The 24,743-nt window shown below is 40.6% G+C and overlaps 1 protein-coding gene across 8 annotated transcripts in view; it reads left to right on the top strand.

Moving 5' to 3' along the window:
* MAP4K3 (mitogen-activated protein kinase kinase kinase kinase 3) overlaps positions 1–24,743 on the top strand; it is a 302,519-nt gene that overhangs the window by 150,244 nt on the left and 127,532 nt on the right. For all 8 annotated transcript variants that reach the window (XM_056567508.1, XM_056567505.1, XM_056567504.1 and 5 more), the window contains exons 7-9: positions 11,981–12,023; positions 18,843–18,915; positions 21,573–21,704. In XM_056567508.1, coding sequence (XP_056423483.1) covers positions 11,981–12,023; positions 18,843–18,915; positions 21,573–21,704 — 248 coding nt within the window. The remainder of the gene's footprint in view (positions 1–11,980; positions 12,024–18,842; positions 18,916–21,572; positions 21,705–24,743) is intronic.

Raw genomic sequence — 24,743 nt, 5'->3', positions numbered from 1 at the left:
TAAGGTAGAGCTCGTTTTAATCAGCGTCTCCAGCACTATCCACCAGTACTGTGGATAGTGCGGGAGAAAATATCTGACAGTTTTCTTTTAAAGTTCTATATTTACTTTTACACATTGTCTCCTAATGAAGACTACCACTCACTGTAAAATGCGGGCACACTTTGGTAATCCTCCTCTCTGTAACATCTGCAGCCTGAAAACAGGGAGGAGGGGGTTGAACTGGTAAGTAAAGGAGGGCAAGCTCAGTGCTTGTCTCAGACACACACCTTCCTGAGCAGTGGATGCCAGAATGAGTGAGCAGAAGAATGAAGGGATTTGGGAGATAAATATAGAAACTAGATAAAAAGACCAGTTTAGAATCTATATGATGTTGTGAGTAAAAAACCACAGAGAAGAAGCGTGTAGAGATAAACAATTAATAAAGTTTTATTGAGAAAAAAAATTCATATAACATACATATTGCAAATGAACACCAAGGTTCACCAAATATGGAAAACATAAAAGGAGACACAGACAGGACACTGAAAATATGGAGGTGGGCGCTCACTCAACTGTATTGTATTGGTATAACAATACATAAATGATAAAGTGCATGGCAAACATATGAATAATTAAGGTGCTGCTATGTTGCAAATAATACAACAAATGAACAACATAAAATCAGAACAAAGTGCATTTCATAATTACCAAGTGGTACAGAGGAGCAAAACCACACCGCCAAAACCCGACGTTTCGCCACGGAGGCTTCTTCCGGGGTGTTGTGAGTAACCTATATAGGCGTTTTTTTTTCTGTGATATGATAGCATACTTTAAAGACTATGGACATTTCTGAATGCATATTTCTTTTCAATGTCCATCAGAAAATGCTACCTGATGCCTCATTCTTTAGCCCCTCTCTCTCCTCTCTTAAGAGTTCATTTATGACCAGATCAAAATAGGTCATAACTCTACTTAGGTCATTCAGGGGGGGCTGAAGACAAAGCCATTACAACACTCCTTTGAGAGACTTTACACTGGATGAGATAGAACATACTACAGCAATGCAATAATAATAATAGATATAGTGCCGACAGATTCCTTAACACAATTTTGGGGGTACAAATAAAGACAAGTATCACATATAAGTATTCACAAACAGGTCCCTGCTTGTGAGACCTTACAGACTATGAGGAATGGGGTTGAGATAAAAGGAAGAAAGTGCTTTATTGATACAATGGTCCAGCCTTGTTTTATAAATAGGGGGTTATATAAAGGTTGGTAAACCAGTCACCAAATAAAGTTTAAATGTTTAAACTGCATAGAGCGTAGGGAAAGACTGACGAATAATGCACATCTGATGTCTCCAAGACCCAGAGTGCTCAAAACTAATAGTAAGGGAGATCAATTAGGGAATGTTATAGACCTTCATGAAGAGATGTGTCTTTCGGGCATGTTTAGAACTGTGGATGTTGGGTATAAGTCTGAAGGTTTAGGGTATTGCATTCCAGAAAAGTGGTGCAGCACAAGCAAAGTCTTAGAAACGGGAGTGAGAGGTTCAGATTAGAGAAGCTGTTAGTTTTAGATCATTAGCAGAGCGGAGAGCATGTGTAGGGTGGTAGACAGATGAGGGAGGAGATGTAGGGCAGACCACGGTTTTCATTCCTGCAACAAAATCTGATACGGGCATCAGTGGAACAGCTGGAGAGGAAGATAAATCTGGCTGCTGCATTTAGTTTGGACTGGAGTGGGGAGAGTTATCAGTATGGAAGGCCTAGTAGTAAGGAGCTACAATAGTCAAGGCGCAAATGAATCCGAGCAACAATGAAAGTTTTAGCTGTTTCAGTAGTAAGTAGGCTAATTTTGAAGATGTTTATGAGATGATTTTGGAGATGTTAGTACCACACACATAGATGGAAATGTCAGGTCTAGGTATATTAAAAGAAGTTCAGTTTTAGAAAGATTTAGCTTCAGATATAGGGAGGACATGATGTCTCAGGCAAATGGCCAGCCCTACAATAGGTCCCGCTGGGTCCATTGGGATCTGCTGCCCCAAGAAGATTGTTAACCCCTTCTCGACCCATGATGTACTGGTATGTCATGGGTCGGGCGTCATATCCAGCAGATCCACGCTGCTATCAGAGCTAGCTTTGATGTCCATCATTGAAATGGTTAAATGCTGTGATGAAATCACGAGCTGCAGATGGGTTGCTGGGGAAGAATGAGGACTTACCCATCCTTCCTGATGCTCCATGGATCGGCGATTGCTTAACGGTGTACTCCACTGGCCAGCCTTCTGGCTGCATTCGGAACATTTAGTTCCAAATGCTGTGCGCGCTCTGTGGGGGTCAGCCACGCCCCCTTGTGCAGTCAGGCCATGACCCCAATACAAGTCTATGAGAGGGGTAGCAACGGCTGCCATGCCCCCATCCATAGACTTGCATTGCGGGGGCGTGGCCCAACATCACGAGGGGGCGTGACTGACCACCGCAGCACACGCACAGAGTTCAGAACATTTAGCTCCGAACACAGCCGGAAGGCTTACCAGTGGAGTAACCCTTTTGCAATCAAGCACCGAAAACGTAGATCAATATAATGCTATAGCATTAAATTGATCTATGCAAGCCATCTACTGTGTGTGAATGGCATAAACGCAAAAAAAAAAAAAATCATGTCCCGAAAAAAACTTTAAAAAAAGTTATCAAAAAGTCATAGATAAATGGTATTGTTTAAAATTTTAGCTCATGGTGCGAAAAATAAACTCTAACATAGCTTCGTAGGTGAAAAAATTAAGTTATTTGGGTCAGAAAATTGTATAGGGAAAAAAAAACTTTTTTTTTCTTTTTCAAGTTTTCTATTTTTTATTTTTTTTTTTACTTTAAAACGGAAAAAAAATTATCCAAGTATGGTATCATTGGAATTGTACTGACCCATAGATTAAAGATAGCATGTCAGATTTACCGTATTGTGAACTCTGAACAAACTATTTTTTTTTTATTAGTGGGGGCGGTAAGGTGGGGGAGGTATTTTGTAGGAGTGCGGGGGTGATATCATGGGAAGAGTTATAGGGCTGTGTGTCATTAGCATAGCGATCCTAATGGAAACCAAATCTACCTGATCATTTTTCCAATGGGAGATGTGTAGAGAGAAAAGAGGAGAGGACCCATGACTGATCCTAGGGGATCTTCAACAGAGAGGGGAAGAGCAGAAGTAGTTGAGCTGTAAAATGAGACACTGAGCGGGTAGAGAGGTAGAAACCTAGATCTTAGGCTAGGTTCACACGGCCGTTTGCATCAGAGCCGTTAAAGGGGTATTCCAGGCAAAAACTTTTTTTATATAGATCAACTGGCTCCGGAAAGTTAAACAGATTTGTAAATTACTTCTATTAAAAAATCTTAATCCTTCCAATAGTTATTAGCTTCTGAAGTTGAGTTGCTGTTTTCTGTCTAACTGCTTTCTGATGACTCACTTCCCGGGAGCTGTCCAGCTCCTATGGGGATATTTTGCCATCATGCATGGGATATTCTCCCATCATGCACAGCTCCCGGGACGTGACATCATCATTGAGCAGTTAGACAGAAAACTTCAGAAGCTAATAACTATTGGAAGGATTAAGATTTTTTAATATAAGTAATTTACAAATCTGTTTAACTTTCCGGAGCCAGTTGATATATATAAAAAAAGTTTTTGCCTGGAATACCACTTTAAGGGTCCGATCGGATCGGATGCAGACAGCTACTACCAAGTCATTACCGACCCCATTCACTTGCATGGGGTCTGTCAGGGACCCGATAATTTTACAGGATTTTAGCGGAGAGAAAAAAAATGGAGCTTGCACAATTTTTTTTCTCTGCTAAACTCTGGTCCTTCTGGCCAGATTGCCAATGGAACTGTGAATAGCGGAGTCCAACGGCAATGTGAACGAGGCCTTAAGATAAAGACCCTGACTACAGGCTGAATAGAGTGATGGGTTAGCATGCATACACAGTCACTCCATTCATTTAATATTTCGCAAAAAGAGATGTGACCAGCAAATGAAGGACATGTTTTCATTTTTTTTTTTTTTCAGTCTGGGTTCCAAGATCCCAGCCATTACAAATAGGGAGTAGTGTTCAGCCGAGCGCGTCTCTTCTCATATATCTCCTCGCTGCAGACGGGCTCCATGGACTTTCTGCACAGTTCGTCTTCTGCACAATATCTAAAGGCATTTAGTGATACCTAAATAGCTGATTTTTTTATTGGGATTTCTTTCCGGATTCAAGTGAAAAATTCAGGAATGAGTTGCTTTAACCTATATATATAGCATGCAACCATAAAAAATTAGGATTGGAATCATTATAGGTCATCTGCTCTTGAAATGATTTTCTGCCAATGCTTCATGAAGTCTTGATAAAGTGACAATAAAAGCGCCACATGACTACATCTAAAGAGCATCTGTTACCCAAATGCTCTTTTTCTTTGCTTGGATCAATCATTGTAGAATATTATGTATTTTGCTCCATGTGAAGGTTTTCTTTAGATTACTTACATTATGATCCTTTCTTGTCACCTGTATTTATTTATAATGGCTGTTCCTGAATCTTCACCCTCTAAGCCCTATTAAAATATATAAGAATATTTTTCTACATGTAGACAGTTTAGTTTTTCTGAATCTCCATACTATGGAAACCTGGTATGCTAATTTCCTCTTAAATAATATGTTCTTAGCTCATTGGTCCCTAGTTAGGTTGCCTTTAAGAAAGAAAGAAGGTTTTTATATTGTTACCTATGGGATGTGGAATTCCTATTGCCTGGACATGCAGTTCCGGGCGCCGGGCAGGTGAATTTTTCAGGCCCTTGCCGGACCTGAAAGCCCCCATCAAGCACAGCGGCACTCAGAGAGGTGTATGGAACGGGCTCCGGACTCGAGCAGCCCCCGGCTGTTTTCAGTAACTGGGGCTGCCGCTAATAGCTGTCATGCAGCAATCGGCCCGGCTGGCTATTAACCCTTTAGGTTACCGCTGACATCGGCGTCTAAAAGTACATGTGTAAGCTCTCTGGTGGGCTAGTGGGGCGGATCCCTCCCACAGCGATCGCAGGACGGCGATCCATTGTAGAGGTAGCCGGAGGGCTTACCTCTGTTTTCCTGGTGTCCGTGGCTCTGTCATTGAGAGCCTCTATGAATGGATTGCAGAGCACACATATCAAAGGAGTTCAATAGAAGCCAAACCACAGAAATGAAATTTTTAAACATCCCAGAAAAAAAGTTAAAAGCGATTAAAAAGTCAGATCAATACCAAAATGGTACCGATATAAAAAACAGATTATGGCGCAAAAAATTAGCCATCATACAGCCTTATATGCAAAAAAATAATTATAATTTATTTATAAAAAGTTACAGGGGTCAGAAAATGGCAATTAAAAAAAATTTGAAAAAGTTTGAATTTTTTTTAATTAATAAAACTTAATGGAAACTATACAAATCTGGTATTGCTGTAATCAGTCTGGCCTAAAGTATCAAAATATCAAAATGTTAGCTCAACCACAAGGTAAATGGCGTAGAAAAGAAAGCCACCAAATTTGCTAAATTATCTTTTACTATTTCAACTTTACTTCACCAATATTTTTTTTTTTTTTTGGAGCATATGTTATGGAAAAATTAAAAAGTATCATTATACTAGTTAGTTATGGCTGTTATAGGGTGAGGAGGAAAAAACAATAGTGTAAAGGCGAAAATTGGCCGTACAAGTGGATCGTCATGAGGGACGAGTAGATTTTGCTCCGTTTTAGTCCCGTGGACAAGTAGTTTTTTTTTTTTAATTAAATTTCCACACCCCTGCTTTAGTCACTGTATATGTTGTGTCTCTATGACAAATTCTTTCAAAGAATGTCTGATCATGGAGGTCTAAATGTTTAGGTCCCTCCACACTACCAACCATCGCTAAAGGATTGAGCACTCCAGACTATGACAGTAATTGAGTCATAGCTGTACTAAAGTTCTGTATGTTTTTTTTTTTTTTTCACCTCTGTTTTCACTGACCTTTCCTTCATTTCATGTGGCCAGAGACCATACAGTGGAGCAAAAAATTATTTAGTCAGCCACCAATTGTGCAAGTTCTCCCACTTAAAAAGATGAGTGGCCTGTAATTTTCATCATAGGTATACCTGAACTATGAGAGTCATAATGAGAGAGAAAAATCTCTAAAATCACATTGTCTGATTTTTAAAGAAATTATTAGCAAATTATGATGGAAAATAAGTATTTAGTCAATAACAAAAGTTCATCTCAATACTTTGTTATATACTCTTTGTTGGCAATGACAGAGGCCAAATGTTTTCTGTAAGTCTTCACAAGGTTTTCACACACTGTTGCTGGTATTTTGGCCCATTCCTCCATGCAGATCTCCTCTAGAGCAATGATGTTTTGGGGCTGTCGCTGGGCAACACAGACTTTAAACTCCTTCCAAAGGGTTTCTATGGGGTTGAGATCTGAAGACTGCTAGGCCACTCCAGGACCTTGAAATGCTTCTTACGAAGCCACTCCTTCGTTGCCTGAGCGGTGTGTTTGGGAGCATTGTCATGCAGAAAGACCCAGCCACATTTCATCTTCAATGCCCTTGCTGAATGAAGGAGGTTTTCACTCAAAATCTCACGATACATGGCTCCATTCATTCTTTCCTTTACACGGATCAGTTGTCCTGGTCCCTTAGCAGAAAAACATCCCCAAAGCATGATGTTTCTACCCCAATGCTTCACAGTAGGTATGGTGTTCTTTGGATGCAACTCAGCATTCTTTCTCCTCCAAACAGGACAAGTTGAGTTTTTACCAAAAAGTTCTACTTTGGTTTCATCTAACCATATGACATTCTCCCAATACTCTTCTGGATCATCCAAATGCTTTCTAGCAAACTTCAGACAGGCTCGGACATGTACTGGCTTAAGCAGGGGGACACGTCTGGCACTGCATGATTTGAGACCCTGGCGGCGTAGTGTGTTACTGATGGTAGCCTTTGTTACTTTGGTCCCAGCTCTCTGCAGGTCATTCTCTAGGTCCCCCATGAGGCTCTGGGATTTTTGCTCACCATTCTTGTGATTATTTTGACACCACGGAGTGAGATCTTTTGTGGAGCCCCAGATTGAGGCAGATTATCAGTGGTCTTGTATGTCTTCCATTTTCTAATAATTGCTCCCAGAGTTGTTTTCTTCACACCAAGCTGCTTGACTATTGCAGATTCAGTCTTCCCAACCTGGTGCAGGTCTACAGTTTTGTTTCTGGTTTCTTTCGACAGCTCCTTTGTCTTGGCCATAGTGGAGTTTGGAGTGTGACTGTTTGAGGTTGTGCACAGGTGTCTTTTATGCTGATAACAAGTTCAAACAGGTGCCATTAACCCATTAAGGACCAGGGTTTTTTCCATTTTTGCACTTAAATTTTTTCCTCCTTACCTTTAAAAAAATCATAACGCTTAAAATTTTGCACCTAAAAATATAATTGCTTATTTTTTGCGCCACTAGTTCTCCTTTGCAGTGACATCAGTCATTTTACCCAAAAATTTATGACAATACAGAAAAAAAATCATTGCACGACAAAATTGAAGAAAAAACACAATTTTTTAACTTTTGGGGGCTTCTGTTTCTATGCAGTAAATTTTTGGGTAAAAATGACAGCTTATCTTTATTCTGTGGGTCCATACGCTTAAAGTGATATCCTACTTATATAGGTTTGATTTTGTCGTACTTCTGGAAAAAGTCATAACTACATGCAGGAAAATGTATACGTTTAAAATTGTCATCTTCTGACCCTTATAACTTTTACATTTTTTTACGTACGGGGCGGTATGAGGGCTCATTTTTTGCGCCATAATCTGAAGTTGTCTGTACCATTTTTTGTATTGATCTGACTTGCTTTTTATAAATTTTTTCATGATATAAAAAGTTACCAAAAATACGCTATTTTCGACTTTGGAATTTTTTGCGCCTACGCCATTGACAGTGCGGTTTAATTAACTATATATTTTTATCATTCGGACATTTCCGCACCCGGCGAAACCACATATTTTTATTTACACAGTTTTTTTGATGGGAAAAGGGGGGTGATTCAAACTTTTATTAGGGAAGGGGTTAAATGATCTTTATTAACTTTTTTTTCCCACTTTTATAGGGGGCTATAATACTGCACACACTGAGCTTTTACATTGATCAATGGTTTCTCATAGGAAACCATTGATCGATGATTCTGCCGCTTGACTGCTCATGCCTGGATCTCATGCGCTGAACAGTCATTCGGCGATCAGACACCAGGAGGCAGTTAAGGGGACCCTCCTCGTGTCCTACAGCTGTAAGGGATGCCGCGATTTCACAGCAGCAGTCCCAAACAGCCCCCTGAGCTAGCCAGGAGTAGTTTAGTTTAGTGCCGCGCGCTATTAGCCACGTGTCCCGACCGTTGTTAGAGGTTGGGCCCGACCCTCTATGACGCGGGGCCACGCCGTGGCCCGCGTTATAGAAAGGGAAAGGACCCAGGATGTACAGGTACGCCCTTGGAACTTAACAGGCTTACACAGGTGGAGTGGAGGACAGAGGAGACTCTTAAAGAAGTTGTTACAAGTCTGTGAGAGCCCGAAATCTTACTTGTTTGTAGGTGACCAAATACTTATTTTCCACCATAATTTGCTAATAAATTCTTTTAAAATCAGACAATGGAATTTTATGGATCTCATAGTTGAGGTATACCTATGATGAAAATTACAGGCCTCTCTACTTTTTTAAGTGGCAGAACATGCACAATTGGTGGCTGACTAAATACTTTTTTGTCCCACTGTATATCATAAATCACATAGAGAAAACGAAGCTACGACTAACGGTCTAGCTTAATCCGAAACGTGTCAGCGTTTAAATCCTATCCATTTGTTCCTGTGTATGCTACAATAAAGATTTTTATCTCATCCTGGTCACTGGAATTTATTTTCTCTGTGCTACTATTTAGGCTGGTGGCCCAGCTAGCCAGTCTGTGTACCGAAGTGATTGCAAGTGGAAATGTCAGCTGTTCCTGTCTAAGTCACATGGGCGGATAGCAAGGTGTAAGGGATTAACTGAAATAAATCGCTCCCACTCACCCTTTACAGCATAGCCATGCCTCCTGGAGAACATGTGGCCTATGACAAATTGCCTCTGGCTGCATGGACGCTGAGAAAAATCTGAAACAGCAGCAGCAAACAAAACAAAAAATTGCACTACAGCACTTCTGGGTGTGGATCACATGCATGAAACGAGAAAAAGTGTCACACACGGAGTTAAGAGAAGCATATTATATAGTATTATAACTTGCCATTATGGGTTCAAAGGCTAAAGGAAAAAATATTCCGGAAAACCCCTTTAAATGACTCTTGAACCACACAAGTACATGTCATGACATGACACAATGGCTCTGATCCAGTCTAACAGCCTATGCCTAGTTTTAGTGGATTCAAATATGCACATAAAGAAATGTGATTTAACAGCATTTAGAGGTAACTTGTCATCAGTTTTATGGTGTCTGAGCCATGGGAAGCTTAAAACACAGAGCAGTGCTCTTATTCTAATGGTCTGTGATTCACTCTGAAGCGCTGCAACCTTTCCAAAGAATCATAGTCCTAAAAGTGACAGGAATGGGTTTCTGAGTTATCGGGTGGTTTCATGGGTATTGCCCACCCTGTTAGGATTGAGTAATTGATCGCTCTTTGTTTGGGTATAGAAAGAGCTATCTCTCAATCCCGGCAGGGTCATGTGAAGCCACCGGGGCCATCCTAATATCTTAAAGCCCAGTTTGTATAACTATTATATTATATCATAGACCATTGGAATAGGGTAGCCTGGCCATGATTTAGGCACCATGAAACTGGCAACAAGTTCACTTTAACATGTACCTACCAGTGTTTGGTTAGGGACTAGAAGTATAAATGATTTGGAACCTATGCACTTGAGAAGGGGACTCTGGGCTGTTTCTTTAGATCAAAAACCATCCTCCTGTTGTTTCAAACACATATAGTGAAAATCCCAGCTGCTTTTCGGCGCTAATCATTTGGGGGAGATTTATCAAAACCTGTCCAGAGGAAAAGTTGCCCAGTTGCCCCTAGCAACCAATCAGCTCGCTTCTTTCATTTTGCAGAGACCTTGTTAAAAATGAAAGAATCTGATTGATTGCTATGGGCAACTTTTCCTCTAGACAGGTTTTGATAAATCTCCCCCTTTGTGTCTGAATATGACTCATGGAGCCACAGACAAATCAGCCCCCTAGTGGTTTCAAGAGGCAGCTGAAAATTTTCCAGGGATATTTGTTGGGGGAAAAGTTTATAAAACCCATTGTTCTTTACCGTATCGGGGAATTCTCAGTTAATAGAGAGAGTTGCACTGTTCAGAATCCTTGACTAGTATAGAGCTCTGTTAGGTGCCCTAATTAGATGGGCTGATGATCTTTGTAAATGATTTAGGAGATTGATGTTAACTTAGGCTGGGTTCACACTACGTTTTCTCCCATACGGGAGCGCATACGGCAGGGGGAAGCTAAAATCTCGCGCTCCCGTATGTCACTGTATGCGCTCCCGTATGTCATTCATTTCAATGAGCCGGCCGGAGTGAAACGTTGGGTCCGGTCGGCTCATTTTTGCGCCGTATGCGCTTTTACAACCGGACCTAAAACTGTGGTCAACCACGGTTTTAGGTCCGGTTGTAAAAGCGCATACGGCGCAAAAATGAGCCGACCGGACCCAACGTTTCACTCCGGCCGGCTCATTGAAATGAATGACATACGGGAGCGCATACGGTGACATACGGGAGCGCGAGATTTTAGCTCCCCCCTGCCGTATGCGCTCCCGTATGGGAGAAAACGTAGTGTGAACCCACCCTTACATAGCCTATACCTGTGCACAAGTGTCAGGCAGGAAGGGCCATACAAATGATGGGGCTCTCTACTGCCATCAACTGTTTGCTGCACATCCTCTATTGCATGGGTAGATGTGTGGCTGACAGCCATTTATGGACAGTTCAAAATGACCCGATTAGCCGACAAATTAACATCTGCTTGTTTGTGAGCTGATCCCTGGCCCTAATACTTAGGGTGATATTGGCCCTTAAAAGAGTAGTCTTTCCCTCTGGAGGACCTGTGCTTTCCTACATTACTCAGACAACCCATAGTTTTGAAATGGTGCAGGAAAGCACAAGGACACTTTATGATGATTTTTATATTTACAGTCTTAAGCCTCTTCTAATGCATTCAAGAAACAGCACTACATTCTTATGAAAGTGTCCCTGTCACTTTGTATTGTTTGGGTCTCAGTGCTGAAGCACCCACTGATCAGGATAATGAACGGGAATAGGCATGTGGCAGCACACTTCCCCGTCTCTCAGTGATCGTTGTCTCGCTGCTCCATTATAAGTCTATCGAGCAGTGAGACAAAGATCACAGAGAGTCGGGGAGTTGGGCTCTTTTCATGGCAAACTAGGAAGCTCTTTTCCTTCTGCGTTCACACTTTAATTATTACAAATATTTTCAATTAAAGTATGTCAACCAACAACGTGTTTAAAATACTGTGAAGGGCTGTGAAGCTACTGACGCATTTCTGATCCTTTTCTCATTTGACAGGTTTTCAATCTTTGTTACTTTTCCAAATAATTATATCATTTTCAGAAGGAAAGTAAACATTGTTTTCTTAAATTACAACAGATCCATGCAAGCTGTACTGACAGTCATTTTGACGTTCTCATATGTTAAGTTTTCTTGACCACATTCTGCTTGTATAGGGGATGATGACAGTGCAGTGAAGCAGAATGAATGAAAAAGAAGGATATTGGATTGGATTACAAGTGAAAGAATAAGGGCAAAAATCTAGAATATTTTTACATGTAGCTGTATAATTAATAAGTGTGATCAGACACATCATAATGCCAATTTAACCAGATCTGTGCTCTGCTCTGTACGTTGAAACCTTTTTTTTTTATGTTAGTATGTTTTCTGAATATATTGACAAATAATTTAAATGCTTTTTTGTTTTAGGGAGCTAACATTCTTCTGACAGATAATGGTCATGTAAAGCTTGGTAAGTGATGTGTATTGTCATTTCTTGTGTTGGACTTGGGTTACGTTTGCTGAATGTTGTATTGTAGGAGTAGAGAGCTACTTCTAAATGCTTTATCATTAGGTTTGGTCCTTTTCTCCAGGAACCCCACTTATTAAAAAAGACAGTCATGCTTGGCAAAGTTGATCAATATAAAGACACATATAATATAATTTTATATAGGTCACCCAGAAACTTAACTGCTTAAGGGTACATTCCCACACGGCGTATTTTGCTGCGTATTTGCTGCGTATTTGGTGCTGCGTATTTTCCTACCCATTGACTTCAACAGAGAAAATAAAATACGCAGCAGCAAATACGCAGCAAATACGCCGTGTGGGAATGTACCCTTAAACTGACAGACCTTACAGTTGTAGCTATAAGTCTGCTGCTTCCGTTACATTAAAGAAGAGGAAAAGAGGAGTATAGTGAATATAATATGGTTATACTGATTTGCTTTGAATGACTTGTTTTACCTCATCCCAGAAATGCTTTATAGGACTAAAATCTAGGGACTATGAAGGCCAGGAAAACTTGCTGCCATCTTCCTGGAACCAATCCATGACTATAGTACACTTGTAGCACAGACATTGTCCTGCTGAAAGTGTCCATCATGAACTTGATCAGCTACAATGCTCAAATTAGCTCTATTGTCCGAACGTCCATCCTCAGACATAACAGAAAACAGGCTTGGCCCAGAAAACATTCCCCACACCATTATGTCACTTTCACCAGCCTGAACTGTTGACACCTGACAAGAAGGGTTAATCTGTTTATGCTGCTTGCTCCAATTTCTAACCCACCTATCATCATAGGGTAATAGAAATCTTGATTTATTTTACCAAGCAATGCCTTTCTACTGCTCATTGATCCAGTATTTGTACTGTTTTGCCCACTGAAGTCTTTGATTTTTTTCTTGGGCAACAATGGCACCCAAACTGCTGTTACAGGCTATCTTTATCATTTATTTATACATTCATACATATTGGCACCCATCTACAAGTGTCATATTCACATACACTGCTCTGTTGTATCAGGTGATGCGTCATCCTTATTCTCCCTACCCAAAGAAAGGAGTCTTACTAATCCTGATGAGCTGGTGGAGACCCCTATACATTCATAACTATATAAGAAATACATTTGATGTAAAATAGAAATCAGACACTAAGTGAACGTCTACATAACAGTGTTTGTGAGGATTTATAGGCCTGTAAAAGCCCTTCCTGTTGTTGGAAGGGTACTGGCATGGCTTGATAAATCCTTTAATCTGAGTCGCCAGTGTTACTGCAAACCGATAGCTAGAGCCTCTTATGCCAGAAGTGACAACAGAGTTCAATAGATGCAAATCTTCCGTGACTCCTAAAACGATTATCCTCTTTATCTCCCACCTACCAGATTTAACTGTTCCACACAGTTCAGTCCAGACCTGGGTAATTGGAAAATAATCCTGGGGGTTAATAAAGGGAGCGTGCTGTGCTGTCATTGAATTACACCATACATTTTAAGGGGAAGAAAATAATGGTCTTCATAGCACACAGGAGAGATTTCTCAAGGAGACTTGGACATCGTCTTAGGACGACTCACATAGAAGCTCAACCAACTAGGCAGCTGCATATTCAATAAAGATGGGACACAATAGGGACGGTATTCAAGGGGTTTCCTAAGTTAGGGTAGTAATAAAGTGTATTCTCCTCTGCCAACAAAAGTAATTCACAGCTCTACCTGTATACAGACTTTTTTAGGAACAGGTGTCAATGACATTGTTTGGGCATGAGATGAATGACTCAAAGGCTTTCTCGATGAGTCCTTGCTTCTTTAAAAGAAAATCTTTATACAGTAGATTAAATGTTTAAACCAGATCTCCAATAAAACTATATACCCCCAAGTTTAGCCTGTTCTCTTATTTCCCATGCTACCTTGCATAGGGGTTATAGGAGACCATAGGCAGCTATTTCATTTAGATTACTAGTATGGAATCATCAACAACAACAAAAAAATCCAAGGTAGCACTGCAGCTCCTCCTTATGGCTTTTATGATGACCTGAATCATGGACGTCACTAATGATAAACAATATTCTACATTAAGCTTGTTCCAACTTTCTTGGTACGTTTAACTAGAAAAACATTGAGCTTAAAGGGGTACTCTGCTGCTCAGCGTTTGGAACAAACGGTTCCAAACGCTGGAACCGGCGCCGGGAGCTTGTGAAATCATAGCCACACCCACTCATGCTGTCATGTCCCGCCCCCTCAATGCAAGTCTATGGAAGGGGGTGTGACGGTTGTCACACCCCCTCCCATAGACTTGCATTGAGGGGGCGGGACATGACATCATGAGGGGACTGGGCTATGATGTCACAAGCTTCCGGCTCCAGCAGAGTTCCCCTTTAATGCAAAATTCTGGACCACAGCTTTTACTCATTAGTTAAAATCAATCAGCTGTGCTAGATTCACAAAAAAAAAAAAATTTTTTTGGAGCCAAAAAATGGGCATTTTAAATCTTTCAGCCATCTCTCAGAACAGTTTTAAAACAAGCATCTTCCAAAAGAAGAATCGTTTTATAGCCATGCAATAAAAATGGGATTTGTCACTTCTTTAATTTCAATTAACTTGTGAGTGGTTTTTGGTGTGTTAGTGCAAAAATGTATCCAGACACACAACAAAAAAGTATTTTCACCCCTAAGTTAGCGTATCAGTATTACAAAAAATGTCCTGGAAAAAAAAAACTGAAATGTGCCCAAAGAAACACCAAAAAAGTCTCTATTGTAAAAGGAGCACTTAAAAGAGAGACAATTTTGGAAGTAATGTCTGCAAGCCTCTTTTCTTAGCTTCTACATACCCTTAGACTGGCACCCTGCAAAAGCTGGTTTTCATTAGTTTTTTTCTATATGTAAATCCAATTAAGCCAATTTCTTATAGCTCTGTCAGAAATACCCTGTTTCCCCTGGATTATCAGGGTGGGCTGCAATATAAGCCCTACCCCCGAAAATAAGACCTAGGCAATGCCCGGGCTGCAAATATTAAAAAACAAATTCTAACTTACCTTCGTCCTCCTTTGCCCTGTTGCTAAGGAACCGGCCTCACTGTTCTCCACTGCTCTTGCTGCTTCCTGGTGTTGGAACGTCTCAGAGCCTCCAGCCTATCACCGGGTGATATACTTTACGATTAGTCCCCTGATGTGGGGTGCAGCACTGGGATGATAAACCGGCGGGGGGGGGGGGGACGTTGGGGGGCAATGTACGGTATGTTTTTCAATGTACATACTGTATTGTCAAAAAATGTGTGATTTTTGTCTCCGAAAGCAATCACAGCTCAGTTTTTACTTCTCAAATTGCTCTGGTAAAATAAAAGATAAGCTGTGATTGGTTGCTATGAGACAAAAATTTTTTTTTTTTATATATCAACTGGCTCCGGAAAGTTAAACAGATTTGTAAATTACTTCTATTAAAAAATCTTAATCCTTCCAATAGTTATTAGCTTCTTAAGTTGAGTTGTTGTTTTCTGTCTAACTGCTCTCTGATGACTCGAATCCCGGGAGCTGTGCAGTTCCTATGGGGATATTCTCCCATCATGCACAGCTCCCGGGACGTGACATCATCATTGAGCAGTTAGACAGAAAACTTCAGAAGCTAATAACTATTGGAAGGATTAAGATTTTTTTATAGAAGTAATTTACAAATCTGTTTATCTTTCCGGAGCCAGTTGATATATATAAAAAAAAGGTTTTGCCTGGAATACCCCTTTAATGAAACCAGAATGATCAGCTACTAAACTAGCATTACTTTAGTGTCATAGCTGTGATTTTGTACATGGTTAAACAGCTGGGTGAAGTTTCTCTAAGGCTAGGCTCCCATGTGCACTAATATTTCTGGTTTTCTGTTACTTCAGGAAATAAAATAAAAAATATTGCATTCCTTACATACCGAACACCAATGATGCTCAACACACCTATTTTACTGTCCCCTAAGAATTGCCAAATTTCAATTATGGTGACCGCATGCTGAGCTCTTTTGTCCTGTGTTTTCATCAGAATTTTCAACAATGCTTCTATTGGATCCTCCAACACAGATGTGAATGTAGCCTAAGTGCAGGGATTTTATCATTTTTACCAGGGATTGTAAATTCAATAACAAATGTTGAAAAAGTCAACTACAGTACACTAAAAAAAAAAATTGTATCTGATAGAAAAAAACCTTTTCCAAAATAATTTTAGTTCCATCGTGCATGTTTGCGTGGGCCTATCTATTGCTGAGTCACAGGAATAGCATTCCATTGTAATAATGAAGTTATTTATAGCACATCCTATTTGGGTTGCTGGTGTTTAGTTTGCAGAATGTAGAGCGTCTTGAGTTTGTAATGATCACAGATGTTTGTAGCTGGTTATTAGCTGAGCATCATTCTAGACCAGAAGAGCATAACACCAAGGGTTACAACTCCCACAATCCTGCCAAGTAGGGAGTTAGGGCCTGTTAGGGTGCATTCACACCACGTTTTTGCAATACATTTCCCATATCAGGTTTTTGATGAAAAACGGATTCCTCAAAACCTGACTAAACTGTATCAAAACGTGTGTACAAATGTCAACCCGTATACAGTTAAAAACCGTATACGGTTTGCAAAATGATGTCCTGTTGCATCAGTTTTGTAAGAAAAAACGTATACGTTTTTAACTCTTCACTCCATTTTGAATAAAGTTTCACTTGTTTGATTGAAATTCCAAGAAACAAAACTGTGCAAAGTCAAAAACCGTATAGTGAAAACCGGATGGAACCGTATGCACCTACAGTTCTGTACAGTTCCCATTGACTCCCATGTTAAAAAAAAAAAAAAAAAAAAAAAAGTATATGGTTTAATACAGTTTTTCACCCGCACCAAAAAACGTGGTAGACTATGGTTTTGGGTACAGGAAAAAACGGACACAAACTGATGCATCTTTTGGCATACGGTTTTCAATGGAGAGTCAATGCATACGGTTTTCACATTGAAAACGTATACGGGAACTGTATTGAAAAACGTGGTGTGAATGCACCCTTACTCATGCAACAACCAAAATGTTAAAGTTATCCAGAAAAAATGGAAATCAAGAAATGATACGAAACAGTAGGAGATGCAATAATGATTATTCTTTTTAAAGAGGATTTGATAGCCCCGAAATGAGTGGGACACACTCCTTCTACCCAGTGTCAGGGATCTGCTCATCTCACAGTGTACATTTCCTGCAACAGAATGGCAAGGAAAGTAGAATTACTAGTTTGACTTTCTGCCATTTTGCTGTTGGGGAACCAGATAGGGTGTTCACTGGGCAAAAGGAACTAAAAGGAAAAACTAACCAGCATCCCATCCAGGTGGGAAATGAAAATGAGACGCTTTGAAAGCTTTTCAGTTTTGGGGAAGAGAACATCGTGTTCCTGAGGGCACATTGATGCCACACAGTCTCCCAGCAGTCTGTCAAGCATGTGCAGTAGCATGTTTACCTGTTGCAAAGTGAGAAGTGATCCAAGACACTAAAATGAGCACTGGATAGCAACACTCCTGGACCTTTGTAAAAGCAAAATATATATATATATATTTTTCATGGTATAATATGTTTAATAAACAACATTATGGGGGAGGTATATCAAAACGTGTCCAGAGAAAAAAGTGTTAAGTTGCCCATTGCAACCAATCAGATTGCTTCTTTCATTATTGAAAAGACCTCTGAAAAATGAAAGCAGTGATCTGATTGGTTGCTGTGGGCAACTCAGCAACTTTTCCTCTGGACAGTTTTTTGATAAATCTCCCCCTGTCGCCTACATTAGTCTATGGACTGTTCCCTGGATAGTTTGTAGAACAGACATCATGGCTTTTGGATAGTGCAATTGCTCTGAGCGAGGTTACCTGGAGCCAACGCTCTCAACCTATGGCACATTTATCCTTGTGGTAACTCGCCATGTTTCTAAATTAACTGAAGGAGCTTGGGAAAGTTAGAGGCTGGAGACATTCACATTTGGACCCACTACGTTAACGAAAGTATAATAAAGAATGTGAGGAATGTTTACTATCTTCAGCATTTTGGTGCGCTGGACAATAGCAAAGTTCCACCTATTTTTGGTCTGCTGATTTCTTAGAGGTGCACGCCTCTTAGTAACCGAAAAGGCATTTTAATAACGTTACAAACAGTGATCAACAAAACTAAAGGTATGCTTAATTTTCTGCTGGACCTACAGCTCTGGTATAAAGCTGACCAATTCCCTTTAAATGGGCACTGTCATTAAAATGATTTTTTTGTGTATGATACAGCTGGTAAAATAAATATGTCATTTACTCCCTATGAAAAAATTGTCTTTTTATGTCACTTTCATGGCTTTATAAATCTGGCCACTAGGGACTCTCCCTTCTGGTCCAGACCTCATTCAGTCTACTCAAAAGCACAGACTTTGGTCTCCTGCTGGACTGGCAGGAGACCAAACTCAGGAATAGCTCTCCCTGTCTCATGCACAGGCATAGAGCGAGTGCTATTCACTGCCTATGGCCAGACAGCACTTCCTGAATTTGGTCTCCTGCCAGTCCAGCAGGAGACATAGTTTTGTGCTTTTGAGCAGAATCTGGTCTGGACCAGAAGGGAGACCCCTAGTGGCCAGATTTATAAGGCGAGTAAATTACAAATCTTATTTATTTTACCTGCTTTATCATATGCATAAAAAACATTTAATGACAGTGCCCATTTAAGCAGCTTCTGACTATTGAAAAGCTTCTTGCTGTTTTAGTTCTTAAATATTTAGCCAACCAGAAGTTTAATGTTCCTATTTTCTTTTTTGTTTAAAGCTGATTTTGGAGTGTCTGCCCAAATAACAGCAACTATAGCTAAACGAAAGTCTTTCATTGGAACGCCATACTGGTAAGAATTTTTTTTTTCCTTTTAATTTGTTTATAAAGTTTAGTTTACCTGAACCTGATTATTATGGAAATCTCCTACTGTCCTCTGCTATGGTCCTCATACACTTTTAGTGAGAGTTAATGGGACTGGCCTTATGTCTAATTTGTATTGCGTCCTCCCAACTCTTCCCCGAAATATAGATGTCGGGAAGAAGGAGGATCAGGTAGGTTGGATTCAGGAGTCCAGCAGATAATTGTTCATGTGTATTTGGAGTTGTCAGCAAAATGAACATTAGCTATGGAAAGTATGTTGGCACCGCTAGGCTACAGCTGAAGGCTGACATAATTTTGGGTTGGAAAAGGAGTGTTGGCAATGGACTTGGCAAATGGCTGATTATTTATAAATGTCCATAAAAAGGGATAGGTCTATAGGAAGCATGGGTCCTACATACCCGTATTTATTGGCGTATAACACGCACTCCCATTTTAACAGGAAAATTTAAGTTAAAAAAAAAAAGTTAAATAAATGACTTGGACTAAATACCACATCATCCCCCCCAACTTCGTTTTCTTCTGCACCTCAGTTTGGTCCCATCCCCTCCAGTGTCACATCATTCCTTCCCTTTTATCAGTCCCTGTGCCACATTTACCCCTCTCATCGCCACCCCCCATGTCTCATCATCCCCCCATGTCTCATCATTTCTCCCTGTCATAGACCACCACTAGCCATACAGACATTAGCCTTTAGTGCCTCCCTCACCATCATTTCCCCCTGTCTCATCATCCCCCCACCCTGTCTCATCATGCCCCCCATCATTCCCCCCCTCATCATTTCCCCGTCTCATCATCCCCCCACCCTGTCTCATCATGCCCCCCATCATTTCCACCTGTCTCATCATCCCCCCACCCTGTCTCATCATGTCCCCCATCATTCCCCCCTCATCATCCCCCACCCTGTCTCATCATGTCCCTCATCCTGTCTCATCATGTCCCCCATCATTCCCCCCTCATCATCCCCCCATCCTGTCTCATCATTTCCCCCAGCTGTCTCATCATGTCCCCCATCACCCCCCCCCCCTCATCATTTCCTAATGTCTCAAGCCAGTGGTCTTAAACGGCTGTCCGGGCAGGCTGGGAGTTGTAGTTTTGCAACATCTGGAGGTCTGCAGGTTGAAGACCACTGTATGCTATTCTTCCCCTCCCTCATCATTCCCCCTTTTCCCTGCTTTTCATAGTTTTTTTTTATTTTCCTTACCTGGCTGCGCTTCGGCAGGCGGCGGGTCTTGCGGGCATGCGGTCAGTGAAGCAGATGAGTGACGTCCTCTCCCGGCTCCTCTGCGCGGCATCAGGGATGTCACTTTTTGGCGGCGACTACAGGAAATGAAAAGTGACTTCAGTGATGCCGCGCGGAGAAGCCGGCAGAGGACGTCACTCATCTGCTTCACTGACCGCAGCCCACAAGACCTGCTGAAGCGCAGCCAGGTAAGGAAAATAAACAAAACTATAAAAAGCAGGTAAAGGGGGAATGATGAGGGAGGGGGAGTTAAGAAAAATTAAAAGTAAAACGGTCACTTGTTTTCTCCCACGCTATCCACAGGTACTGGTGGATAGTGCGGGAGACGCTGATTAAAAGGTAGGGCAGATCCGGACAAGGTAGGGCTCATTTTAATCAGAGTCTCACGCACTATCCACCAGCACCTGTGGATAGTGCGGGAGAAAACAAGTGACAGTTTCCATAGTGGGGAGGAGACGCCGCTGGTCACTGATTTAAAGTGGCCGCGGCCGTGCTGCTAATACTTAACAAGCAGCCGCTTTAAATCAGTGACCAGAAGATTTATTTAAGGATTTTTGCCTTAAATGTAAGTTTTAAAAGTGCGTGTTATACGCCGATAAATACGGTATATGGACAAAACCCAGGTCTAAATTTAAACAGAATTTATATTACAGTTTACCACTATTCACTGTAGATATAGTAGGTACTACAGCCCAATTTGTAAATAGGAGTGGTATGCTTTTTGTGGAAAGCTGCTATGATGTTCCTAGGAACATTCTATGAGGCTTTTTTTAATATAAATTTCTCCTTTGCTTATTTAATGCCAGTATATCCTGTAGTGCTGTACAGACACTGTGTGTGTGTGTGTCTAAAATAGCTAATGTAGAATAAGATGTGAGTGATGACCGAGTATGACATTTTTGTAATAATTTTAATAATGAGTTGAAAGCTAAAGCTGTGTCTGGGAGATAAACTGCACAGCAGGCTTTACATTGGCTGTAGATGATCTCCTGACATTAGTATCGCGGGATAATTTTCTGCTGCCATTACTGAATCTCCATCACAGGATCATTCTCATTGTTCTTCCAACATCAAAGTTTCCAGTTCCGAATGTTATGCACTGGGAGAATTGCAAACAATTAGAGAAAAAAGCGCAGCACTCAAGCTGAAAAGCTTTTTTCTCTGAAGAATACTACTTTTGCCAGAAAAGCCTTCTTTTTCAAAGCACCTGCACTATTCCAAACCAGGTCCTTGTATTTATGGGATTAGGAGGTTATGTGTGTAAGAAGATTTATAAAATGATGCCCCCATTCACTTTGGTATAACATTGCACAAAGTACTGAAAGGTATGTTTAAAAATTTTACAGACACATTGCAAAACCTCTGACCATAGTTTCTGTTCTTAGGATGGCTCCAGAAGTGGCCGCTGTGGAGAGGAAAGGCGGATATAACCAGTTATGTGATATCTGGGCAGTAGGCATAACTTCCATAGAGCTTGCAGAGCTGCAGCCTCCCATGTTTGACTTGCATCCAATGAGGTAAAACACATAAAAACGGTTAACCTCCCACTTTTTGTAACTTGTTTTTTACTGTTTAAAGACGTTCTGCCCACAACCCTATACGCCGAAGGCAGTAATGCACAACCTGCAGCCTACAATGCCCTTTTGGGCAGCCCTCAGCTACCAGGACACAGATGTGCTTTGTCTGTTTCATGATACAGTACTGAAAGAAACTGCTGTCTCTTGACAACTGCATTCTACTGAAGGCTCTGTTATGGTGTGTAGTTGGCACTATAGGGTTGTATGAATGGTATTTTATCCCCTTAACAACCAAGGACGTAAATGTGTGTCCTGGTGCGGCGGTACATTTACGTCCTGTACATGACCGTGAGCATCGGAGTGATGCTCGGGTCATGCGTGGCTGGTCCTGGCTGCTGATCGCGCGGTCGGTAATGACAGACATCCGCGATCTCGCGGATGTCTGCCATTAACCCCTCTGGTCCCGTGATCAATACAGATTATAAATACAAATAGAACCAGGTTTACACCACAGTCAAATTATGAACAACTAAACACAAAGATGATACCCACGCTTCATAAGGGGGAAGCGAGATTTGCCTGACGAAGTATGAGCAATATTTATGTTGGGAACTCTTGCCTGGTTTGTATCATCCTTGCCTCGGTAAGTTAAACGGGTACTCCGGTGGAAAACATTTGTATATTTTTTTTTAAATCAACTGGTGCAAGAAAGTTAAACATATTTGTAAATGACTTCTATTAAAAAATATTTACCCTTCCAGTACTTTTTAGCAGCTGTATGCTACAGAGGAAATTCTTTTCTTTTTGAATTTCTTTTATGTCTTGTCCACAGTGCTCTCTGCTGACACCTCTGTCAATGTCAGGAACTGTCCAGAGTAGGAGAAAATCCCCATTGCAAACCTCTCCTACTCTGGACAGTTCCTGACACGGACAGAGGTCTCAGCAGAGAGAACAAAAAAGAAATTTAAAAAGAAAATAATTTCCTCTGTAGTATACAGCTGCTTAAAAGTACTGGAAGGGTAAAGATTTTTGAATAGAAGTCATTTACAAATATGTTTAACTTTCTGGCACCAGTTGATTTAATAAAAAATGTTTTCCATCGGAGTACCCCTTTAAGTATAGTGTATTTTTTATTTCACACCCCTAGCAGGATGTCCTTTGTTTTTTATTTAAATCAGAGAAACCATTTAGGCAAATTAAAGGTGCAAACCAAATAAAACTGTGTGTTATGTTTAGTACATGACAACCATTTTTTTTTCCAGATTGTTCCTTTAAAGGGCTATTCCTTTCTGACACATTTATAGCATGTCCACGAGATACATAAATGTCTGATAAGTTCAGTATCCAAGAAGAGTTGCGCTGGAGAGGTGGTCACCGGTGTGGTGCTCTCTTCTTTGTAGTTTATATGAATTGTGAAATTCTGTGCTTTTTCTATAAATTCCATAAACTACAATGAAAATAGCCTTATGTATGTGTAGCCTACTCCTATCCTTTTTTTTTTTTTTTGTATTGCCAAGTAGGGAACCCCAATTCTACTTATCTGTGAGTAACCCAGATGTGAAATCAGACATTTCAGGCATTTACTGTTGAGATGTCATAAGTGTATTAGATGGTGTTTACTGTGGCCCTTGGACTAGAAAAGGATGTGCATTTCAATTTAAAGTGTACCTGTCGTCAAGAAAAACTTTTTATATAATGTAGATAATACCATTATATGTATATTTGTAATATACATTGATTAAAAATTGTGTATATTTTTGGGTGAAAAAATGCTGCCCCTGCAGCTATTGTCTGTGTGTCTCTATGAGGAGTCCAAAAACAGGAAGTGAGTGCAGGACAAGCAGGGCTTTGTGCAGACTCCTGGCTTGTCAGTCATCCTGATGTATGAGCCGGGAGCATGTTATAGAGCCTCACTGCACAGAGCCCTGCTTTTTCTTAGTGCTCAGATCCCTGCTTGGCCACCCTCCCTTCCTGTATCTGGACTCCTCATAGAGACACACATGCAATAGCTGCAGTGACAAAAATATACACATTTTTTAATCAATGTTTATTACAAATATACATATAATGGTATTATCTACATTATATAAAAAGTTTTTGTTGACGACAGGTACACTTTAACCAAAAAATAGGATAACTGTAGCAAACAAAAAATCCAGAGTCTTTCAGTGCAAGGCACCACACATCACGATATCAGTTTAATAGAATACACAACACATATACAAAATAAAGTCCGTACAGCGGGCATATAAATTCATAGATAAAACACCACCTCCTGTCAGACGCTTACTCTTGGCTGGAGTCACACATGCCATTCTCATTCTGTTTTATGAGCCAAACACAGGAGTCATATACAAGAGAGGATACACATATACACCTTTACGTTTGCACTCCTTATTTTAACCAACCCAAAAAAAAGCTATACTGAATACCACACCAAAATGTATTGAAACCTACATGTGAAAATCCACCTAGCTGTATCACAGGGTGCACAATTGGTACATTTTAATAAAAAGTTGTGCTATATAGGGTGCAGAGACGCACAACTAAACTAATATGGGGCATGGAACATCTTAGTTATGAGGAGCAATTAAAGGAGTTACAATTGTTTAGTCTTGAGAAGAGACGTTTAAGGGGGGATATGATAAATGTATATAAGTATATTAATGGACCATACAAAAAATATGGAGAAAAACTGTTCCAGGTTAAACCCCCCCCAAAGGAAGAGGGGGCACTCCCTCCCTCTGGAGAGAAAAGGTTTAGTCTCAAGGGGCGACACGCCTTCTTTACCATGAGAACTGTGAACTTATGGAACAGTCTACCTCAGGAACTGGTCACAGCAGGAAAATTTAACAGCTTTAAAACAGGGTTAGATACATTCCTGGAACAAAATAACATTAATGCTTATGAAGAAATTTAAAATCCCATCCCCAATATCGCGCCACACCCCTACCCTTCAATTCCCTGGTTGAACTTGATGGACGTATGTCTATTTTCAACCGTACTAACTATGTAACTATGCAGGAATCTTCTTACTTC

This window comes from Hyla sarda, chromosome 3 (genome assembly GCF_029499605.1).
Source record: "Hyla sarda isolate aHylSar1 chromosome 3, aHylSar1.hap1, whole genome shotgun sequence".
Classification (NCBI taxonomy): Eukaryota; Metazoa; Chordata; class Amphibia; order Anura; family Hylidae; genus Hyla; species Hyla sarda.
The sequence above is the reverse complement of the archived record's forward strand: the minus strand, read 5'-3'. Positions and strand labels throughout refer to the sequence as shown.